The sequence below is a fragment of the Marmota monax genome, unplaced genomic scaffold (assembly GCF_021218885.2).
Source record: "Marmota monax isolate L192 unplaced genomic scaffold, Marmota_monax_Labrador192_F-V1.1 WCK01_AAM20220418_F8-fsc00146, whole genome shotgun sequence".
NCBI classification, from domain to species: domain Eukaryota; kingdom Metazoa; phylum Chordata; class Mammalia; order Rodentia; family Sciuridae; genus Marmota; species Marmota monax.
Window position 1 is genome coordinate 1,509,706 of NW_026694096.1, and position 24,728 is coordinate 1,534,433.

Below are 24,728 nucleotides of genomic sequence, written 5' to 3' on the forward strand. Positions count from 1 at the left end.
AATTACAATTTCCAGTTGTTCATTACTAGTAAATAGAAATAAAACTGATTTTTTGTATCTTGACCTAGTATGCCAAGACCTTATTAAAGCTACTTCTTATATCTAGCAGCTATGTTTTTGTAGATTTCTCAGGATTCTCTTCTTACATGATTATGCCTCATACTTGTATAGATTTATTTCTTCCTTTCAAATTTATCCCATTTATTTCTTTTTCTTTACAGCTAGGAACAAGTAGAATGCTCAACAGAAACTGTGAGAGCATTTTTTTTTCTCCCCTTTTCTTTCTAATAGGGTAAAACACTTCAATATTTCACCACTGACTATGGTACTGCTTCTAGTTTTTTTGTAACTATAATTTTCATACCATAGCCTGTAACATTTCTGCATACAAGTCAGTTTATTTTATTTTCTTTGATGTCAAGAACAGGTTTATCCTTTCTGTATTGCCTTTGAAATTTATGTCTTTAGTTTTGACTTGTAATAAATAATTTGATTATGATAAACTTTGGTATAAGCTGTATGCATGTGTGTCTATGAAGAAGTGGTTTTGTGTATGGACTGAAGTGGGAGAAATCAAATGTGTATGCATACATGTGAACATTTATCTCTTCACATTTCATTGAGATTCTTGAATATGTAAATGGACAAATAATTTGGAAAATATTTGGACATTGTTTATTGAAGAATTTTTTTCTGTCTCCTCCCATTCTGTAACTCTTATTACTGTTGTGATAAACTGCTTGAAATATCCTCCCGGGTCCTGAGGATCTTTATTTTTCCAGTCTTTGTGTGTGTGTGTGTCCATGCATCAGTTTTGATGATTTCTGTTGCCCTGCTTTTTCATTTACTGATTTTCTGCAGTGTTTAATCTGTTCTTATCATTTATAATTAAGTTCTGACATCAGATGTTATAGATTTCAGCCCTGAAAGTTTTAAACACATTTTTGTAATTTACAGTAATACTTATTTTTCTTTATTAGCATATTTCAATAGCTATATTAAAAGCTTTTGTCTGCTAATTCTATAATTTCTGTTATTTATGCATCTGTTTCTATTAATGGATCATTTTCCTGGTTATGGTTCAGATTTTACTGCTTTTTTATGTGTCCAGCAATTTGTAGTTAGATGTTAGGTATTATAAATGTGCAATTGTTAAACATATTATCTGGGCTTCATTTTAAAAAGATTGAGGGCTTTTCACTCTAATGCAGCTTAATTTAATTTGACATTTCAAATCTTATTTTACAGTTTTGTGAAGGGAGTCTGGTTTACTAAGAGCTGTTGGCTTCTATAGAGCCTCAGGTGTTCTCTATGCATATTTCATTCAAAAAAGAATAGTTTGGAGTTTAAAATTTAGAAATTAATTTTAATAAATTTACAAATTAGTTTGGGAATAACTGATATCTTTATAATATTGTCTTGCCCCCTAAAATGTGACATGTTTTTTCCATTTATATAAATGGTGATTTTTATCCTTTACTTCCATATTTTCTCCAAAATCATGTTTTACATACATCATTATTTTCATGTGATTAGCAGAAAGTCTCTAACTGGCTAGTTGGGAATTGGGACACAGAGTGATTATGACCTTGATTTATAATGATCATTTCACATTTTTCAAAGCCTGTCATTTGTAACTTATGGAGGTACCTGCATAGGGTTATTGAAAGAATTTCTTTTTGGATGGGGGGAAACCAGAGAAACTCAGCTTCAACTTTAATTCTCGTCTTAACTAAATTTGATTTTGAATACAGCAATTAAGCTTTCATTATCTTTACCAATGTTATAGGATCCTGCAGATCTTAATAAGTTGTAAGGACTAACTGAAATAATGAATATAAAAATACTCTAAAAATTTATAATTTATTAAAATGACTTCCAAGTCCAATAATAATTTTTATGAATAGTAAAATAATTTAAATGTGTGACTTTAGAAATATAATTTTGCTAACAGAGGAGTAAGAGAAGTCTAATTTTTTTTAACCTTCTATTAAACTAATTTTATTTCCAAAGGATGATATTGAAGGTAATGATTCAGAATGTCCAACTGAAATATTCTGAAATGAAAATTTTCTTGACTTGATTACTGACTCATATTTTAAATTATTTGTATACATGTATATATGTATTCATTTCAATTAAAGCATTACTTAAGAGGGCTTAATTGTTCATTTATAAAAATATCGATGGTCATATATTGTAGAAATCAATATATCTACCATAATTTTCTCTTCAGTCTTCCCATGTGAACAGAGATGCAAATATGACACTAATATCACAAAGCACAATATAATACTAAACTGGGATGCATTATTTTACTGATATATATTGCACATTGACTACTCTTGGTAAAGGCTGTATTAACTTTGTAAAGTTACTGGACTTTTCAGAACATTTTCTTATGTGTGATTTAATCTATTCCTTAAAACATCTACCTGAGCAGGTGGACATACTAGGCCTGATTCCATATGGAAACTCTATCCATATTTGTAAAATAAATTGCCATGAAATATCACTTGTCTTAAGGAGGCAAGTTGTTTTGCTAAGATAATGCTTTATAAATTTTTCTCCCTCATTTTCACTTTTTAATATCATTGAGAATTTCTGATCATTTTGTTTACCAAGCCTTATCAAAAAATTCACTGATTTTTTTAACAGTTGGTCCATGAAAATGACTTGGTTATCACAATAATGGCATGGACTTATAGAATACATTGCTGAACTTAGATTCCAGTTTTAAAATCTAGTGGTTTGGTACAAACGTGTGGACAGCAAATTACTGTTGTTTTTCTGAAAAGGTCAAAGTTTAATTAGGATTGTTTTGCAAAAGACTTCTTTTTCATATCACCTATAAAACAAAAGAAGAAAATTATGCATTTGAATGCAGGATAAAGGTAGAGGTAATACCCACAGCTGCTCTCCTATCTGGCAAACCATTCTGAAGGGTCCTGTTTCATTTGGTTCATATGACACACATGTTGCTCATTTATTGTACATGTGCTTCAACGAATTTTGACAAATTAGATCTAAAAATGTTACAGATGTTCCTTGTTATTTTAATTTGCACTTAGTAGCCATCAATAAAATGTGGGTATACACTGACTCTTTCACAATGTAATTTAAAAATTCAGCTATCATAAATACATGATTTTTAATTCAATCATTTTAGTTATGTTTTCTTGATATAGTGAGTCATGTGCATTTAACAAGTTTTTTTTTTTTTTCTGGTAATGAAGTCAAGTCTTTTAAAGAATGTTTCAAGTAATTTCAGGTTGATCTAAAATCATTCCAATCCTGACTAATATCTTTTGAAGAGTCATACATTTTTTTTTTTTAATATATGGCCGGGGATAAGGCAGCAATATTATTAACTTGGTTACATGCTAGAAATTATTCTCAGGACTAATCTATTCTTACTCAAGTAGAATTAATTTTAACACAATCCTCAGGTGATTTGTATGAAAGTTAGTTGATGTTTGAAAAGTGTTGTTTTAGAGAACTAATGCTAGCACTCTTGTTTTATGTACTCATGTGCATATATATGAATCAAACCTGAAACTCTGTTTATATAGGTATAGAAAATGGACTGGACCACATTTTAACAGTTTTTTTTTATTATTTAATATACTAAAAAGTTATTCCAATCAATACTTTCCACAGGTTTTGTTTTCTGTCTTTCATGAATCCAAAACCTATATTGGTTTGCCATACATTTTCAATGACATGAAGGACACTGGAAACTTGATAACTCCAAAATGTATCTTTTAGATTTCTCATCATTTTTATTGTTTTCTGTAACTTCATGTAAACTTGTTTGTTGGAACAGTAGTGGATTGTATTTATTTACATTTCCTTGCCATGAAAAAAAAACAGATGAAAATTTTACTGTTCTAGAGATTGCTTATTTGAATAAAGGGCTTAATTTCTTGGATAGTGAATTTCATACTAAAACAATTTACTCTTTGTTTACCTTGGGAAATGACTATATATTAATTATTTACATTATATAAATCATGTCATGCTTACTTATATGTAAAGCATTATTTTACATTATGTTATATGTGATATAATTAAAATAATTATCAATTATATCTTGATTTGTAATATGAAATCAAATTTATATTTAATTAAGGACCTCTAAAATAATTCTGGAAAGTAATTAATTAAAATTCAGGGTTTTTTGACCATTACACTTTCTATATGATTGGAACAGTAGAAATAAGCATATTTATTATAGAAGAAATAAAGTAGTTAATACTATTTACTTATGACACTAATTGAAATCTATGACAAAATAATTTCACATAGCTCAATTTATTTAGTACAATATCAGTATCTAATAAAACAGAGGCTGAAATTTTTTTTAAAAAATCTCTACTTTGCTCCAACCTAGTTAATTTCTTTGTTTTCAGTTCCCCTAAACACACTCCTCCATAATCACCCTTGGGAAATAAAATAAAGACCAGTTAAAATAATCTCTTCAGAAGTCTGTTGGCACCGCAGCAGTACATCATAAGTTCACAAGCTTGTACCACACTACATGATTTTATTATTATTTTTATACATTTCTGCTGAAGAAACATTTTAAAATTGTTAATAAGTTGAATATAAATATAATGTGCAAATACTCTGATACCTTTTTGTATTTAAATATACAATACAGTGCTACAACTTGTGCCTGACATCAGACAAATGTGGGCAGGCTAGAAAGGTACTTTATAACTTCGTTATGTGCAATTGCACTTTTTTTTTTCCTTTCATTTTTTCAAACTGAAGTTCACAATGCAATTTAAATAGCCCTAAGTTCCTCCAAAGAGCTACTGTGTGTTGTATAAAGGCTATGTAATCCCTGCAGTGTCAGGGGGTTAGTGTTCAGCTGTTCAGGATCAGGAGATGATATCTCAGCACTCATAAAACAGAGGATTCAAAACACAGAGGCATACATAGAAGTACAGATCATTATGACAGTTCTGGAAGTCATCCACAAGAAACGACAACACCCTAGAGGCCAAAATAACACTACTGAGTCAACATTTACGGCTTTTGTTCAAAATTATAACTGATACACAGGGAAGATTCACACGAACCATTAATGCTAGTATAATAATAATTTAACATTTGGCTTGTTCCAAATATGGAGAACTTCAAAACCCTATGGGATATCTTGTCTTAAACATTTTAAATGAACAATATTTATTCTGTACAAAACAAGTGACTATGCTGAATTAGCAGTTTCCTAGAACTGTCTGTAAAATCGTCAATTCAGGGAGTAAGGCAGTAAGGGAAGCATAAAGATTTCTTTAGGATTGCATATTTCAATTCAGAAGCCCGAGGGGGTAGTTTTGGCCCCTGGGATTGAAAAATATCTTCTTGTTGTAATTGTTGATCTGAATATTTACATGGTGGTTTCTTCCCATTCAAGCTCAACATCACCTATAACATAAAGTAGCATGTCACAAGAGAGTACTGAAGTTAACAGTTCAAAAGATTAAAATGTTTCATGGCAAAAAGACGACTCAGATGAAAAGGCATTTATCTCACATTGAATGAGAGAGAAATGAAGAAACTGATGTGCACTAACCTAGTTTTGAAGTATTTTTAACTTATGGTTATTATAATATCAGTGGTCCTCTTATAGGCAGTAAACTAGCAAATTTGGTACACCCTGACTCTGTTTACCTTCCATGGCATCCAAAGAATCCATTTTCTGAAGTGCAGAATAGTTAACAAAACAGATAGTTTGATTGCTTCCTTTATTTGATAAAAGATCCAGAATGCACTGGTGTAAGAAGATATACTGTGCCTAGAAACAAAAGAAAGAATGATTAAATGAAGGACGGGGTGGGACTATTTCTTATAAGAGAAATTATACTGTTTCAGCAAAAATCAGTATTGAGTTCAACAAATGTGAAATGGATAAGTTAGAGACAGATTTTATTTCAGTAAATAAACAATTTTCTTCAATTTCCAAAATAATATTTTCTAAATCCCTGTGGCTTCTTGTAGCTTTGAGTTTTTTTTTTAATACTCATCACTAAATACAAAGTGTTAATATATTCTTTCTTGCTGTGATTATAAAAGCAGCAAGTCTTTCTGATTACTTAAATTTGTTTATGAGCCTCCTTTTTCCTGTTAGATGTAATTGAGTAATTTATAAATACTTTTCTTGTCAGAATGCAGAGCTATATTTAATCCTGCAGTTGTGACTGAGCACATTTATACACCATCAGCTCATTTAAAATACATCTAATAATTCTGCTAATCATCTGGATTTTGACTCTCTTAATATTAAGTATCTATTCCCTTAAATACCAACTGGTTTGCCATAGAAATACCTGAACACCTAGGTGCAGGACATGGACTTCTAACATTTCATCTGAATGTATGGGGTAAATTCAGTACCATCCAGATTCATTGGATTTATTCAGTATAATTCAGTAATTTATTAGCATTTCTGAATTTTCACTTCCCCCAAATTATTTAAGGTTAAAAAACCAAAGTTGTATGTTTTAAATCATCCTGATTTGTACATAAGAAGCATACCCAACTGTAAGGAATATCACCAAATGTTTTAAGACATATTTACAAACTGACAATTGATGTAAATAGAACATCCTCAAAAGTGATCATTTTAAGAGGTTATATTCCTATCTATGGCTACAATACCCCCAAACCTTTTTTTTTGGAGGGGTGGAACTCCTTTATTGAAACTGTCTTTGAATATTACTGGTCACGATTAGCTTTATCTCATTGTTTGTGGATTATAAAACATTCCCACTAACACTTCATCACTAGGAAGTCAGTTCTATGAGAGCAGAACTCTTAGTTGCTGCTATGTTCCCAATGCCTGTAATAGTGTCTAGCATATAATAGTTGTGTAATAAATGCTTGTTGATTTAGGCTTATTTAATTCTCAAAGCTAGCCAATCTTCACCATTTATGGGCAGATGTGATTTGGAGAACATCCAAAAGTCATTAGGGGTCAAACTTTGCAAGTGAAGTGAATGAATTGAAGTGAAGTGAAGTTACAGAATTCAATTTTTGGTAAGAAATGAAGTATTATAAAGCAATAATAATTCTACTGAAATTGCTGGTAAAGTAATTCTAAGAGAGTTTTTCAAATACACATCACACAGTAAATATAATAGCATTGAGATATATGTTGATGAAATATGATTTCTTTGAAAATAATTTAAATTGAACAATTCTGGTATTTCTAAAAAACACATTTGAGTTTGAAGTCACATTTGACACATGAAACTTCCGACTGTCCGGGTCTCATCTCCTCCATTGGAGAGAATGAGGGGTTAAACTGCCAGCATAGCAAGCCAAGCTCTTACAAGACAGCCCTGCAGGTTCCAAGGTCCCTCTGCCATCCTGTGTTATTGCCAAGGAGGCTGCAGAGTGTCATTGAAAAGTTCAATCCAGTTGCTACCCTTGATAGTCATGTTAACTTAAGAGAAGTTTGATGCTCAATTTCCTTATCTGGAGACGCACAAAACCTATCCTGTGACTTTTAAAGGACTTAAAAATGTGTAAAATGCATGCCAAAAAATTATGCATGATAGTTACCATTTTTTTTTAGCCTATGAGTTTATAACATTAAATTTTCAGGAGAATCTAGAGCTAGAAAGGGACTAAGCCACATTAACCTTATTCAAGGCACCGATATTATTTCAGGATATTTTTTCACTGCAAAGCATTCTCTTAGAAAAGTCTTTCAAATATCCTGAACTGACTTTTGAGTGAAAAAGATATCAAAGCTCTCTCCTGAATATGGGCCATGCCCCTCTGGTGTCTTAGTGGCAGTCTATTGCTGAGGTTCCGGCCTCCCCAGCTCTGACCCTGGTTGCTGTAGTAAAGTGCTGAGATGTGAGCATTCTTCATAGAAACTGGATCAATCCTCAGTGCAACAGAAGATAATAAGAAACCACCTTGTGGTAGTTTATAAGGACTGAAGCACAGTCATTTTCCTGTTCTTCCTCACAGGGAAAAGATAGAAAGAGCATAACTTCTGGGAACTCAGATGAAAGAGAACTTCAGAGAACTTGCTTTTCAGCAAAGACAGGAGAATCAGGCAAACCTTGTTGGATATGCACTGCATGCTGGGTATTATGTTTGGTGCTGTATATACTTTATTTAATACAAACAACAAACTTATGAAAGCATTAACAAATCATGAAAGAGAAATAGCTCAGAGAGGTTAATTAAACAAAATCTGAGAGCCAACAATCAATGGAGCTAGATTCTGAACTCAGTTCTTTGACTGATAATCTTGATCTTTTCATTCCTTTACCCAACTTGAAACAATGCTCTGGTGGTTAAACAAGCATAAAGTGTACAATATATATTGAGTACCAAATTGTATTCAATTATCAATAGGTATTCTTAAACACACTCTGTACAAATTTCAGTTCCACGAAGCTGCAGATTATGGAAAAATTGTTTTAACTTTTATTATTTGAAGATTGACTAGCCAAGACAGCCAACCATTAATTTTGTTGAGAGTACTGATACCCTAAATATAACCCCAGGAATATGAAAGGAAAATGTTAGCTTTCTTTTTGTCCTTATTTTTTACTCAAACTAAGAAGCAAATTGAATTTCAATAATGGTTAATAGTTGGATTGATATGGAGCCCTTGTAAAACCTCTGGACAAGTATCTAACTTTCAGGGCCAACTATGAATAAAAATGCAAAGTTCTTTCCTCAAAAATTAAGACTAATAAACACACATTAAACCAAATGTAGGGCCCTTTACGGAGTGGGCATCTGTCAAACTACACAGGTTGCATATTCATGAAGCCAGTCCTGGTCACATGTCATATTCTATTTCTGAAACAAACTAGGGAAGAGTGATCCTTCATTCATTTGTTCTTTTTAGCATATAAAGGAATGAACATGGACTACATTACCTAGTTTTACCTATCACAGAATTAAAATGGCTGTGAAAGATTCTTACACAGAGACTTACGTTGAAATCAAATATGTAACATGCAAGACAAAATAAATGACAAGAATTGGAAGGTCTGACATTCCTTCATACTTCTAGAATAGTTTTTGTAGCCAAACGATGAGGTAAAAATAACAATGTAATCAGATCTGACAAAAGTCCAGATCTCTTTTTAAAAACTATAAATAATTAAAGATACATATTTATGACTATTATCAGAAATATCTTGACCTGGGTGTATTTCCTTTTTGAAAATTCCTAATGATAATATGAAGCCATAGCAATTAGCAAGGTTTTCCAAATATTGCATATTTGATCTTTGATATGTTCATCAATTGTTTATTTTGCGTATATTTCATAATTTACATAATTATACAATATACATTTAAAAAATAAGTATCTGTACTAAAATTGAATACTCAAACATTTTTTTTTCTGAAAAGTTGGATGTCTCTGACCTAGGGCAGCATTTTCCTACAGCATTAATGTCCCATGCATTATAAGTTTAGGATCTAAAAGGGTTGAAGGGTACCACAGTTGGCTCTGTATTTGTTATTTTCATGGTGTATTAGCCTAAAAGGTCTAAGAAATTCTGTACTTAAAAATTAGTTTAATTTATTTCTCACACTTATTTTATCAGGGAAGTCTGTTTCCTCACCCCTTTAGTAAATTTAATGCCACTTAGTTTTTAGCACATATTTTGGAAAATACTCTGAGAGCAGATCTGTGTATTTACTACAAGAACATCTCTGTATCTGCATAGTATACAAACTTTGATCAGAAGATACAGATAGAAATGTCTCCTATTAAGTTAGATAGACTGGAATGAATTTTGGCTCTGATACTTACTAATAATATTGCATTGGAATATCACTCACGTTCTTGGAACATCTGCTTCCCTATTTTGTAACATAAAGTCAATAATACCTAGTCTATTAATCAGTTTACTGACCCTGATTCACAAATAAAGAATTAAATCAGGATTAAATAAGAAAATAAATGTAAAGGATCTAATATAGCAACTGGAAACTCCTTGACACTCAATAGAGGGTTGTTAGTCTCACTACCATTATACTGTGTTTTTTAAATTTTTGTACCAGGGATTGAACTCAGGGGCACTCAACCGCTGAGCCACATCTCCAGCCCTTTTTTTGCTTTTATTTACAGACAGTCTCACTGAGTTACTTAGTATCTCGCTGTTGCTGAGATTGGCTTTGAACTCATGATCCTCCTGTCTCAGCCTCCAGAGACCACTGAGATTACAGACATGTGTCACTGCACCCAGCTGTATGTTTCCTTAGTGAATAAAAATCTATTTATTTTATAAATATCTTTGCCGTCATACTAAAACAATGAACAAAATATTCCCAGTTAGTTGATTATTTGCTGCAATAATCATGGTTAGTACTAATAAGTAACAGAGATAAATATGGACACATGAAATTCATAGAAACTCAGTAACATCAATATTTTACACTGTTTTCCCAATTATAAATATATTTAGCATATTTATAAGAGGAATTCATTTGAATTCACTTTCTAAGCTCCCCAAAGTTGCTAAATGATAAATACAAATCAATTTAATTAATTATTTTCTACATGCCTGTCAGTATAAACAAGGATGAACAGTCAGTAATTATACTTAAGGGTGACTTTAGTTCTCTCATCATCTCTACCAGCTGCTCTACCCAACAAGTTTATAAGGTAGGAAAAGAGTTCCTACTGTGCATATAACAGCTTCAAGTTCACTTCCAAGCAGATTGATGCACTAAGTTCCACCCACATAGAAATCCTAGAGCTGACACCAAGAAATGAGTGCAGGCTTAGTTCTCTTACCAGATTCTGCACCATACACATTCTTTCACTTCTCAATTCAGCTACTAGTCCATATATATCCACAAAGTCATGGTCATTTATATGTTGTGTCAAGTGGTCCAGAGCAATAAAAACTCCAGTTCTACCAACCCCAGCACTGCAGGAAGAACAACATTACATGGAAATTAGGCATCTATTGATGGTGACGAAGATAATGAGCTATAGCAATAGATTCTAAACAGTTTCTTTGCTTATTTGGAGATAGATTTTCTTTGGACTTTCTTTGAGTTTTGATTGTTACCAAGATTGTGTTTAGTTATACCAAGATGATTATCAATACTTTATCAAATATTTATATTTTCTTTTTTAACTACTTGAATTTTTATCTTCTTTCATAATAATATTGAATAAATATGAAGGATACTCAACTTTTTTATATTTAAGGAATTTTTAAAATCTCTTAAAATTTTTTATTTTTGCAGTGCTGGGAACTGAACCCAGGCCGTACACATGCTAGGTAAGTGCTCTACCACTAAGCTACATCTCCAGCCTCATTCAAAATTCTTAATACCAGAAACTTCATATTGGCCATATTTTTAGTTATCCATAGAAATTCTAAATATTGAAAATATAAAATATTTGGTCCATACTGCATTTCCTATACATCGTATTAAAATAATCTCTCACATCTTTTAAAAAAATATTTTATAAGTTGTTGATGGACCTTTATTTTATTTACTTATTTATATTGTGGAACTGAGAATCAAACCCAGTGCCTCACACATGCTAGGTAAGCACTCTACCACTGAGCCAAAACCCTAGCCCTCTCACATCATTTTGCTTTCTCCAGAGAACTTTTTTTTAACCTCCTATAGTTAATAAAATTTGCAAGTTATTTTCTTTTAAGAAATTAATTTAATACTCAAGGACAGGTGTTCCATAGAAACTGTCAATTGAGTAATGTAAGAGCCAAATATCAGTAATTTCCTATTATTCAACTTAACATTTCCAATGACGGTAGCATGAACACACACATGCCTGAACAAGGTAATCAGACATTAAATCACTTAATACACCTTTCTAGCCATCTGAGTTATGGCAGTAAGCAATACAAAGTGCCCATGTGTGTGGAGCTTATACACTGGAGGACAGTGGTACACAAATGAACACAGGCAAAGAAGATGGTTGGTGGTAACAAGTGCTATAAAGAAAGATAAATCAGGCTAAGGAGATAGAGAGTGATAGGGCTGAATAGGGTAATCAGACAAAGCTATTCTGATAATGTAATATCTGAAAAGAAATTTGCATAAGGTTGGGGAGCAGACCAAGGAAGTGTGGTGGATAGGACCACTAGATCCTAAGGTTGCATAATGAGAAGAGATCTGAGTGAGAATATGGTCTGTGTGTTCAAGAAACAAGAAGAATAGGCAGGTGAGGTTACAATGGGAAGGTGAGAGGTGCCCAGGGATGGGAGGACTTGGTGGGCTGGAGGAATGTGCAATGTAGGATATGGATGAGCAAGAGGAGGATTAAGGATGACTTCAAGGCTTACTTGACCAAAGCTGGAGGGACCTGATGTTTACCAACACTAGGACAATGAGGAGGAATTTGGAGATGGAATCAAATGTCCTGTTTGGGACATATCAAACTTTTAGAAATTTTTAGTCATTTGGGTTATCATGTTGAATTAAAAGCTGTAGGGGAAGTTTAAAGTTGTGATGAGAAATGGGAAATGTTTAGTAGACAATTTAAAAATGATATTTAAAGACAATCATTAATCTGGGCAGATTTTTTTTCTTAAATTTTAGTTATTTAAATCTCAAAAGAGGAGATGCTATTCTTTCTGATGCTTAAACTAGAAAAGATACTTTTCTTTTTCACTGACTTTTAATGCCATGGCAGTGTGTACACAAGATTTGAAGAAGCTATAAAGGCAGCTTTTTAAACTTAATTTATTGTTCATTAAAGGTTTAATTATCGATAGCAACAGAAAACCAACCACTGGCCCTAAATACAAAATGTTATAATATGTATGCTACATATTATTCTATTAAAAATATTATGTATATGGAGAATAATTAAATTGGGAGGGCAAGCATGTAGCTTTTACTTTTTGAATTATATGCTTTGTAAATATAGACATTGTTCACATTTCATAAAATGCAAATTTATGTTTTACTCTTATAATTAAAAAAAATCAAAATATCATAAGAGTTGCATAATAATTTAAGTTACATATTGAGTTTTTCCTTGAAAAAGATTTGAAAATCTGATGGATTTACCTTTTCTTATATATTCAACCAAATTAATTTCAATGTATTGTTAAAAGGCTATGATTAAAATATATTAATAAAAACACATTTTATTGTTTAAAATATAGACAACAAAAACTTTACAATTTTAACAAATTTTAAATCTACAATTCTGTGATACTAAGTACATTCTCAGTGTTGTGCAACCATCTCCACTGTCCATTTCCAGGACTTTTACATCATCCCAGACTGTAAAAATAAGCCTCTCTATCCCTTTCCAAGTAATTACATTACTTTCTATTTCTGTAAATGTATCTGTTTTATGTATCTTTGGTAAATGGAATCATAATACATTATATTATCACCCATTTTTCTTCTAATCTCCAAACTCCAATTGTGAAAAAGACTCAAACTGAATTATGGCATTTGCAGGTAAATGGATGAAGTTGAAGAATATCATGCTAAGGGAAGTAAGCCAATCCCCCAAACCCAAGGCCGAATGTTCTGAGAAGTGGATGCTAATCTATAATGGGATGAGTGCAGGAATTTTGCATTGGGCAAAGGGGAAGGAGAGTAGGGGAGGAGGCTTAGGGATAGGAAAGACAGTGGAATGAGGTAGACATCATTACCCTAGGTACATATATAATTGCACGAATGCTGTAAACTTACTTTGTATACAACAAGATAAGTGAAAAATTGTGCTCTATTTGTGTACAATGAATCAAAGACCATTCTGCTGTCATGTATAACTGATTAGAATAAATACATTAAAAAGTTTAAAAAAAAGAAAGTTGGAATCTTGTCGAAAAAAATTAAAAAAGCTCAAACTGAGATTCACTTAGGTATATTACATTAGAAAACTTAAATTATAACCATGTGTCTAGAAAAGTTTTGAATGCTAAACAGTCTGGAATTTAATTTGTGAGAATAAAATTGCATTCCCAATGGAATTCCTGAGGAAAAAGTCAATTTACAGTCATACTTTATTAACCATGTTTAAAGTCCTCATTAAAAAAGAAAAAGATTTGAGTAAAGTTTTGTAAAAATCTGGAACCATACTTGATTTTATTTTTTTAAGTTTATTTTTCCTAATTCATTCCCTGTAATTCAAAAATTTAGAAAAAATTTTCTACAAGTAAATTTTGATAGTAGAATAGGGGCAACTGAAATAATGAAAGATGAGATGTTATACAACTTGATATCATGAAAATAAAAAGTCCACTTTGGCTTTCAAGTCCATTCCCAGAATTTAAGAGAAGGTTTCTCTGAATCTTTCTTACCTGCAGTGAACAATCATAGGTGTGGTGTCATGTGCTCTGCTTGCTCGAACCAACTTTACAAAGTGAATTAGAGGGGTGCTGTTTTCAGGAACTCCATGTTCAGGCCAACCAGTAAAATTACACTGTCGAACTGTCATGTAATCTCCATGCTACACAAAGCAACAGATTTATGAATAATAAAATTATTTAAGTACTACATGAAGGCTGAAGACAATCTATGCCTGAGCTTTTGGAGATAAGCTTATAAAAATGACTATTCACCAAACAGAACAGGTTCTGTTTTCATTATTTCTTATTTTTTATTGCAATAAAGAGAATTTCTTGTTGGTAGAAATGGTAACAATAAAAAATTTTGGATTCAAGTCCTCCTATAGAGTATTAAAATTCAAATATAGTTAGAATATCAGATTTTGAAACAATTTTGACCCCAACACTTGAATACATTCATTAATTATACAAAACACAGGTATTGTGTATCTAATGTCAGGAAATATACAGATCCTTATATTATTTTCTGTGTGTCTAGGCATATAAACCAACAGAGTGGGACCTTGCACTAACTCTTCTGTACTGGTTCTAGATTAAATAGAAAATTAAGCCATTAGAATTTAGAAAGCAATGAGTAATGTGGGGACTTGCCATCTTAGCCCATATAAGATTATTTCTTAATCGAATTAAACAAACCTAGTGACTTAGTTGTTTTTCTTCCTTTTTCTGTTTTTGTCAACCTAATAATTTGATGTTAATTACTTAATATACACTTTAATCATGTGATTGGCAATGAAACACAGTGATATAGATACTACAGGAAGATAGCAATTTAAAACTTCTATTTAGAAAACAGTGGGAGAGCCTTGTTAAATATAGAGGTATTCTTCTAAGTGATAGTTTTAGAAATTAATTTTACTTGAGACATTTAGATCATTCATATTGTATACACGTCCCCTCCCCCGCTTTTTTTACCCTTTCAATTTTCAGATCCCTGATGGTCCAATTTATCTGAACATCCTCCATAAGCTTTGTAATAACTATATCTCCAAAAACAGTAACAGGTTTATTGTCCTCTGGCCAATACTGATGGCATCTTATCTGCATCAGAGAAAATCAACAATCATAAATGTTACTGTTGTATATACATATATGTGCTATAATGGTATATATATATATATGCTATATATGTGTCATTGTTATTTATATATATGTATATATATGTTATAAACATTGTTATATATTTGTTATATACATTGTTATATATTTGTTATATATATAAATATAACATTGTTTTATATATATATATATAAAACATTATATATATATATATATATATATATATATATATATATTACATTTACTGCTACTAAGTTAAAACTCCTTTACGGACATCTAAATTATTGATGACTTACAGTACTAGCTGAAACATTCACACATATTAACACAACTGTAAAATAACATTTTGTGAAAAGATTTTTATGTAACTTACCCGCCCTTTTTCAAAACACTGTGTTAGCATTACTAATGTTTTTGCTCTTGTTTCCCACACCATTCTCCAAAAATCTCCAACTGTTCCTGGCAATGGACCTTGAGTAGCAATAAACTCATTTGGACACAAGTAGCCCTAGAAAGAAATAATTACATACACTGCATCAATGTTTATATTGATATAGAATTTTTCATTTTTGATCAATATCTGAAAAATATGCAAGTGGTAAAATACTTCATGTTTTTCAATGCCTAACAATCTTAGATACTAAAAATTTTCAAAATCTACTTTTAGCCTCACAATCTGTTATATTGTAAGGGATTTGCTGATAGGGTATTGAGAGAACTATATTATTCAAAAATGACTCTAAAAAAAGATGAGGAAGATTTCAGGAAGAGCATATTTGTTGGGAAAATCATGAATCCATACTGGATATTTTACCTTAAACAGCTATTAGACATTAAGTGAGCATGCCATGGTGGTCATTAGGTATATTAATGTGGAATTCAGGAAGAAGTTCAAAGTAGAAAGATAAATTTGAAAGTAATTAGCACATTGATCATAAAAATCAATGACATCACCAATAAAATGAGTTTGGAAATAGTAAATTCAAGGATTGCTCTCTAGATCATTTCAATGCTTAGAGGTCAGAGTAGATGAGAGAAAAGCAGAGACTAAGATGAAGGATCAGAGCTGCTAATAGTTCAGATAAAGTAGGGACTGACACGGTGTTGGTGTTAGTCTTTTGAGTAGTTAATTGGTGACTTGAAATTTCAGTGTTGTATTTGCTTAGCATTGAAGCATAATTTGAGTGAGTTGAACAGGTACGAAGAAAAAGGAATTGGAGTAAGTATGGACAATTCTTCAAGGGACTCTAATGTAAACGGGACATAGAACGACAGGGAAGAAGTAAGGGAGAGCAGTGATATCAATTTTTTTTTTTTAAGATTGCAGAAACGACAATGTTTGTTTGTCTGATGGAAGAATATAATTAATTGGACAGAAAATTCCTCAACCCACATTCTTGAGAGACAAGGGATAGGCTGTTGCTGGTAGACAGGACAGCTCATCCACTGGCCATAGAGAAGAGATTGAATATATGGACATACATGCAGAGAGGTGGGAAAATTTAATTGCTTCCATTTTTATTCATGAAATAATGAAAAGCATAGCAGATGTAGGTGAAAATGTAGGAAGGGTATTGAAGGTGAGAGAAAGAGGGTGAGAGTTTAGAAAGGAGGGAGCCAGAAGGGATTCAGGGGCTGTAACATGATTAAAAATATTTCCGCAGTTAGTGGTCCTGAGTTTGAAGTGACACATATTGATGAGGTCAAGAGTTTTTGCTCCCACTCCTGCTGTATCAATCTTCACAAGTTGCTCGTCATTCCCTGGTTATTTTGCTGCAGCCGGACTGCTGCATTTTTCCAATCACATCTAGGAGCACAGAAGATAATCTACAGACAGTTTTTTTATAACCAAGGTTATGGATTTATCAAAGGACAGATAAAAGACAGGTAAAATTCAAGAGCAGACAGAATGTACAATGGATGAAACATAAAAACTTCAACTGAGCAAAAAGAAAGTGAAGGTTGTACAGAAATAGAAAAAACAGAAAATATGACAAAATGAATGGACTGTAGTTCAGAGCAGAGTTGAAGAACTATCAGAGTCTACTGATGTGTTAAGAAAGATTTTGTGAGACAATATGAAGCTTGCAATTGTGAATGTGGAGAAGCTACAACTGTCGGTGGTGATGAGTTTATGCTGTGAACATAGTGATGAGAGGTCATTTTTAAGGACTCAGAGCTTTCCTCTTGTCCCTAAAAACACATTTTTACCATTGGTTCTCTTGAAAACATTTCTAAACTTATCTGTACCTTTAGTAGCTACTTAACAAGGCTGTAATCACTCTTTTCTTTCCTCTCTCTCAAAGTTTATACTTCATCATGATTTTTCGGGTTTTCCCTAAGTCTTGACTCCAGAAGCACAATTTTCAAGAAAGGCCAAGGGCAGAGGAATGCACGAACTGGCATGTGTTAGCCTAGCTGTAGACCCTGCCAGAAGTAGTTCCTCAGACCACCTGCTGGTCTTCCCTTTTCCCTTTCCCCAACTTCAGTTTTTTTATTTTCTAGGTATAAACTAGTTATTTTGCTTTCTTCCCTACCTCCCTTAATCATTCTCTCCCCTTGGCCCCTAGCTTCCAAAGAAACAGGAGCCCAGAATCCATCTGTATTTGGCCTCTGTCTTTTTCCTTCTAGAACAAGAGTTCATGAACTTTCAGATGGAGATTAGCTAAACAAACCAGCAATCGAGGTGTCAGATGTTCTTTCTGAGGTAAAGACAGCCTGAATTTGAAGGTGGAGAAGTGAAGGTCACCACAGTATCGTCATCATGTCTATTCTCATTGCTCCTGGCATCCCTAGCAAAGGATATAGTTCCTTGGAGGATATCATAAGGGCAATATGATATACTTCCCACCATATTACAGAAATCTGCCTTCGGGTAAAGTATGCTTCATCTTGGCCTGCTTACCATGCAGCTCAGTTATGATTATGCACATCATTATATATATATGTGTCATAGTTACTTTTTGTAAGATTTATTATAACAACACTGATTATAGCAGAATATATATCTGCAGGCTTCCTGGCTTATTGTTCATACTACAACATCATTTGCTCATGGCTGCTTGTTGATAACTTATAATGCTTAGAAGAAACACAGGGGGTTCATAAATACTACTTTTCTTATGTAATCTGTATAGATCAATTGCACCTACTGTCTGGTTTCCATCTCAGTCATAGTCATATCCTGTACTGTCAGTTATGCCGTATCTGGTGGAATATTAGAGAGTATGAGCTATTGATTTGTTTCTAATTATTAATGAATTAAAAAATGGTACAAATCAATAGGTATTGATACAATCAGTTGCCTTTTCCTGACCTTATAGTATCACAAAACATTAGATTATTAGTGCAGTGATTAGATGTAAATATCTGAATATATATATATATACATATATATATATATATATATATATATATAAATTATATAAATCAAAACAAAACTTCAAAATGCAGTACAGTTAACCTAAAACAAAAATTAATAAGGATAAAATTTTGGCAAAACATTAAAGAATTAAACGTTCAAAAGACTTAAACAATTATAAATTAATAAGTAAATGTTATCATAATAGTATATTCATGTAGCTATTTCAATAGAGATTTAAAGTTCTAGCATAGAAATAGGATGAAATTCAAAGTTGCCATACCCTCCTTAAACTCTCCCTTACTTACCCTTCTAAGAAGCCTTAAATTCTCTCCTTATTCACTACTTCAACAACATGCTCCATTATATGCCTGTAATTTGGGAGTAATTATCAACCACAGAATTAGAGTAAATTATTTTCCTCTACCATCACACTGGCTCACAGGAAATAAGACCGAGAAAATGAATGTTTGATACTAGTGAAAGGATAGAACATTATAGCAGAAGGGCCTCAACAGAACTGAAGGAAGTTGCAGGCTTGTTTGAAAGGACTCACAAATTGGAAGATTAAAAAAAAAAAAAAAAAAAAAAAACAACTATGGAGAGCATGGACATAGAGGAAATCACCAAGTATCTGTAGATTCCTGTGATAATAATGATTAACCTTATATGTATCAGGAAAAAAAAAAGAATTGAAGCCCACGGGTAAAAATATAAGAGGACACATTTAATTTTTTAAGCTTTAAAAAGCATATGTATAATACAGATTCATAGAGACAGAATCATCTGCCTTAGGAGAAAGTGGATGAATCAATGACAGGAAAGGCTGACATTTAATTCCTGAGGTAAATGGCAAATTAAATGAGTGGAAGGGCACTACCAGTCCTACTCTAAGGTTCCATTAATTTTGTCAACCACAAGTGGAGGTCTTGGGTGCCTGTAAGTACCTATGATGGTGATGAATACTGATGGAACAAAAGAGTCATAGATAAAGGGAGAGAAAATTTGGTTCATTCAATTTTCAATCCAATGTACTATGCATTTATTATCTACAATATTCGAGAGAGTACACTAAGTATGTCACAATTCTCTACAAATGGATTCATTTATGATATGCTCATTGAGTGGCTACAATGGAGTATTCATTCTACAAGTAGCTGAGGAGAGAAAGAATAGGGCATCATCACCCACTTGAAGAACTACAAATTAGAGGGAAAAAAGTACATAATAGGTTTTTATATTGTATGGAAACAACTGCCCATTTGACTAATTGTTTCACTGAAAGAAGTCATCAGACCTTATTGTGTAGAAATAATACATTAACAAGATTTATGAAACAGTGACAAGACCAGGAGTATGTAATATCAGGTTGTATGTCTGCCATAAAATAGTAAAATGATTGTTGATCAACAGGAATCTGATCTGAGCCTCCACATTCCCATCTCTAAAATGGGGGCTGTATAGTGTTGTTATAGGTAACTAGCATATTGAGGTCACAGAATTTGTAAGGAACTTGTTTTTTAAAATAGTTGGAAAGGAAATATAATTTCAGTATTTATGTTTTATAAAAATATCAAATATATAAATATGTCAACTTACAGAAACATAGCTGGCATTAATGTAATCCGATCCTGGAATACTAGCATCAGCTACCAGCTTCACTCTGTTGTTATTATCTAAGAAGAAAATATAAAAAGTCAATACTAATTGACTTTCTAAATTACCACTACCTTTTTACTATGAAAGTAATGTAAGAGTTCATGAAGCTAGGGACACACGACTGTAATCTCATCTACTCTGTAGTCTGAAGTAGGGAGATCACATGTTCTGGGCCAGACTGGGCAATTTTTATTTTGGTAGGGAGGATTGAACCCAGGGGAGCTCTACCACTGAACTCCATTCCCAGCCCTTTATACTTTTTTATCTTGAGACAGGGTCTCCCTAAGTCGCTTAGGGTCTTGCTAAATTGCCGAGGCTGGCTTTGAACTTTCAACACTCCTTCTTCAGTTTACAGAGCTGGTGGGGTTACAGGTGTGTGCCACCACATCCAGCCAGCCTGGGCAATTTAATAAGATCCCATCACAAAAAAAAAGAAAAGAAAAGAAAGAAAGACAAAAGAAAAAGAAAAGAAAGAAAGAAAAGAATAAAGAGTTCATAATATAATATTATAAATTTACAAATAAGTATAAAATTACAGTATGTTCCTCTTAGTCCATATTTCTACTATGCAGAGATAATGACTATTGATATGTTCTTGTATATATTTTCAAAATTTTCTGTACATACTCTCAGGAAATTAACTACAAATGGTGTGATATGCACCCTGTCCCACAGATTACTTTTCCCATTTACCTAATCTTTCCATATAAGCATAAATATACCTAGCTCATTATTTAAAAAGACATATTGTATTTCTTTGTTTGAATCTCATGCATTTATTTAATTCTTTATGGTGGATTAAATTGATCTCACTTGTTATTATAAAATGCTGAAAAACATAATTGAACTTTTTCATATATGTTGGATTAGTTTGTAGAAAACATTACCAGGAGTAAAATTCTCAAATCACATATGTGCCTCTCAAATTTTGAAAGATACTGCCAAGTTCTTCTAGACTTTTATTAATTCATATTTGAACAAGTGTTTAGGAAATTCTGTTACAAAATATTCAACATTTTCATTTATATTCTTTTGATAGATACATAGTGATATTTCATGGTATTTATTTAATTTCCTTAAATATGATCAAAATTGAGCTTTTTTGCTTATGCTTATTGGTTATTTCAAATGCCTTTTCTATTCCCTGTCTTTTAATATATTCTCATCTTTTAACTTAAAAAATATTTAATGCTAGCTATACGCATAAAATACTTTTGTTATAAGTATTAAATTTTTCTTCTTAGAGGAAGACCAGTAGAGTAGAGGAAAGGGAACAGATGAGGGAGGAGGAGAGGGAAAGCAGAAATTCTGGGGATTGAAATAGAGCAAATTCTATTCCATTCATGTATGTTATGTCAAAACAAACCCTGTTGTTATGTATGACTACCAAGCACTAATAAAAACATAAAAATTTTTCTTCTTTATAATTTGTGTTTGGCTCTATCTTGCCATAGATAAAATTTATACTATTATATAATCAACTTTCTCCCTTTTAAATTATAGCTTATGGATTATGTATTGTTCATAAAGTTGTTTGAAATAACAAATATTCTTATTTATACAAAATTTCTGCAGTTTCTCCTGATATCTTAATAATTTTTTTCTGGTTTACTTTTAAATATTTCAATCTTTCATCTATTGGGATTTTTTTTAAAGGAATGTGATAGAGATACACACACATGCATATGTATGTCTTTTATTGCTTTTTGTTATTTGGCACAATATACAGTCTAAATTTTTTAACATTCTATCCTTTACCTGATTCAAAACACCATTTCCATTGTACATTAGATTTCTCTATGTATTTTGTCTATTTTCATTGTACATTAGATTTCTCTATGTATTTTAGACCATTTACTCCTTCCCATTAATTTATTTGTCTCTAATACAAAATTTCTAATTATCATTCTTCAGAATATTTTAAGATCTTATAAAATTAGATACCCATTAATTTTTTCATGTGTCAGAAATTATTTTTTCCTGATAATTTTTATCAAGTGATATAATTGAAATTATCATAATGATAATTTTAACTAAATGTGGACATGACATAAAATATCTATTATTCATGGAAGAAAAATGGGTAAAGGAGATTGGGTCTGAATTCTAGATGATCTACCTATCATACATACATCATTGAGTGAACTACTTAGCTTCTCTGATCCTTAGTTATCTCAAGTCTAACACAACTCTATTTACTTCATATAATCCCCTTGAGGAAAATTTATGTGAAAGTTAATAGGGAGTGCTCAATACATGTTCTCAGAACTTGAGTATATACACTATATGTTAAGATAATTTAGCCATATTATCAGAAATTATCGTTACATATCCAATGTGATTAAGTTGACTGATAGGGAATTTAGACAAATTTCTGCAAAGGATTCATGTTTCCATGACATTGAATTCTGCATGATCTAAATATTTGAATGACACTGCAGCTAGTCCTGTAATTCAGGAAGGGACGCCATCGTGTTTCTATTCACTCGATATGCCTGTTTATAACTAGCTGAGTCAACAACAAGCTAAACTTTTCCTCTCAGTGTTGGAATATTAAGGTCATAGTGTCCTGTCAAACAGAGTTGGAAATCTCTTCTCCAAGTGTGTGATGCTAATTTGGGTATCTTAAAGCCCTGTAAGCTAATATCTTCTAAAATGCACTGTGATATTTGAAATTCTACTTCCTAAGTTACTCAGAGGAAACAAAGAATTTCACTTAGCTGCCTCAAGCTAAAATTCATTCTATTGAAATATGTTCCTTCCCTGCAAGGAAGGATGTGTCTTCAGCTTTATGGGGGGGGGGGGTCTCTGTAAGCACCATGCTGCCTGTGTGTGTGTGTGTGTTTGTGTGTGTGTTTGTGTGTGTGTGTGTGTGTGAGAGAGAGAGAGAGAGAGAGAGAGAGAGAGAGAGAGAGAGAGAGAATGAGAGAGGGAGGGAGAGAGGGAGAAAAGAGAGAAACTGGAGTCTCTCACCTATAGAGATGGCTATGACTTTGTAGCTTGGTTATCTCGGGACTGCAGAAGCTAAGGGCCTGTGACAATCTTTCTCCCAGAAAGTTTGCAGATTTTTAATGATCTATTGTTAACCTTCTTATGAACTAATGTTGAGTGCTTCCTGGGTTTCAGTACTGAGCAAAGTGATTTACATATCATTTCAATTAATCCTTACAGTAACTTTTTCATGTAGAGACCACTGAACAATATGCTCATAACCACTAAGGTGTTTAGAACATAGAGAGGATTGCACCTCAGGGAGTCTGATTATTTTTTGTCTTAGCCTCAGATGTGGAGAGTTGGGGTGTTCATATTCCTTAGTCCATTTTATGGTTTCAAGGTTGTTGTTTAGTTCCACCAACCACTTTTATTCCCTTACCATCTTTTAAGTAAGAAGCTGGAACTGACTTTTCTTATGGTTAAAATGGGATTCTACATAATAACACACTGATATCTTAGTAATAGAAGATTGAAAACTCACATTTTACAAATATCTTTATAAGATCTTGAGTTTTACATGTTTTAAATTAGACAGTTCTTGGAAATAGGTAAGATATTTGAATTACTTATTACATGTGTTGATATAAATTAAGTCCTTCATATACAACAAATACAAATAGAAATAAATACTAATTATTCCACTATGAGGTAGGTTAGTTAGGTGGGTAGAGGGGAAGGACAATGAAGGACTGACATTAGGCCTATGCACCAAGAAGAATCTAGGAGTCATAAAAGTGAAACAGTGGGGAACCTTATCTAAACAGGCAGGCACTGGGAAATGAGGTCTAGAATGCCTAACCTTCCCCAGGCTGCACAGAACTATAACCCCTTGAGGAATTATTACCTAAAATCCTGGGCCCTAACTAAAATTATCAGAAAAGTGGGGTGTGGTACACCAAGACCCCCTGCTTCAGCTAATTATAACCCTTCAAGGGGAATTATGGTTTTCAGATAGGTGCCATCATTATCTCTTGCAAACAACTCTGTCACAACTACCCTGTCAACCAGAATATTCAGGCCCTCACCAAGGAAGTTGCTGGGTACTATTCAAGGAGTAATAAACCAATTTAGGGGAGACAGGGAAATCAAGGCAAAAACAAAGTACATAGTTTCCTTAAAAACTCCAGCCTTGGGCTGGGGCTGTAGCTCAGTGGCAGAGCACTTGCCTAGCATGTGTGAGGCCCTGGGTTTGATCCTCAGCACCACATAAAATAAAGGTATTCTGTCCATCTACAACTACAAAAAAATAAAATAAAATAAAATTAAAACTCCAGCCATGTGAGTACCTCACAATCCTCTCTTTGAGG

At 32.5% G+C, this 24,728-nt stretch overlaps 1 protein-coding gene across 1 annotated transcript in view; it reads right to left on the reverse strand.

Moving 5' to 3' along the window:
* Positions 1–4,181: 4,181 nt before the first annotated feature.
* Ptprq (protein tyrosine phosphatase receptor type Q) overlaps positions 4,182–24,728 on the reverse strand; it is a 214,322-nt gene continuing 193,775 nt past the window's right edge. Inside the window, exons 39-45 of the mRNA XM_046465089.2 lie at positions 20,368–20,444; positions 15,781–15,915; positions 15,264–15,389; positions 14,301–14,449; positions 10,790–10,925; positions 5,680–5,803; positions 4,182–5,433 (exon numbers count right to left, since the gene is read on the reverse strand). Of these exons, the coding sequence (XP_046321045.1) occupies positions 5,396–5,433; positions 5,680–5,803; positions 10,790–10,925; positions 14,301–14,449; positions 15,264–15,389; positions 15,781–15,915; positions 20,368–20,444 (785 nt within the window). The 3' untranslated portion in view covers positions 4,182–5,395. The remainder of the gene's footprint in view (positions 5,434–5,679; positions 5,804–10,789; positions 10,926–14,300; positions 14,450–15,263; positions 15,390–15,780; positions 15,916–20,367; positions 20,445–24,728) is intronic.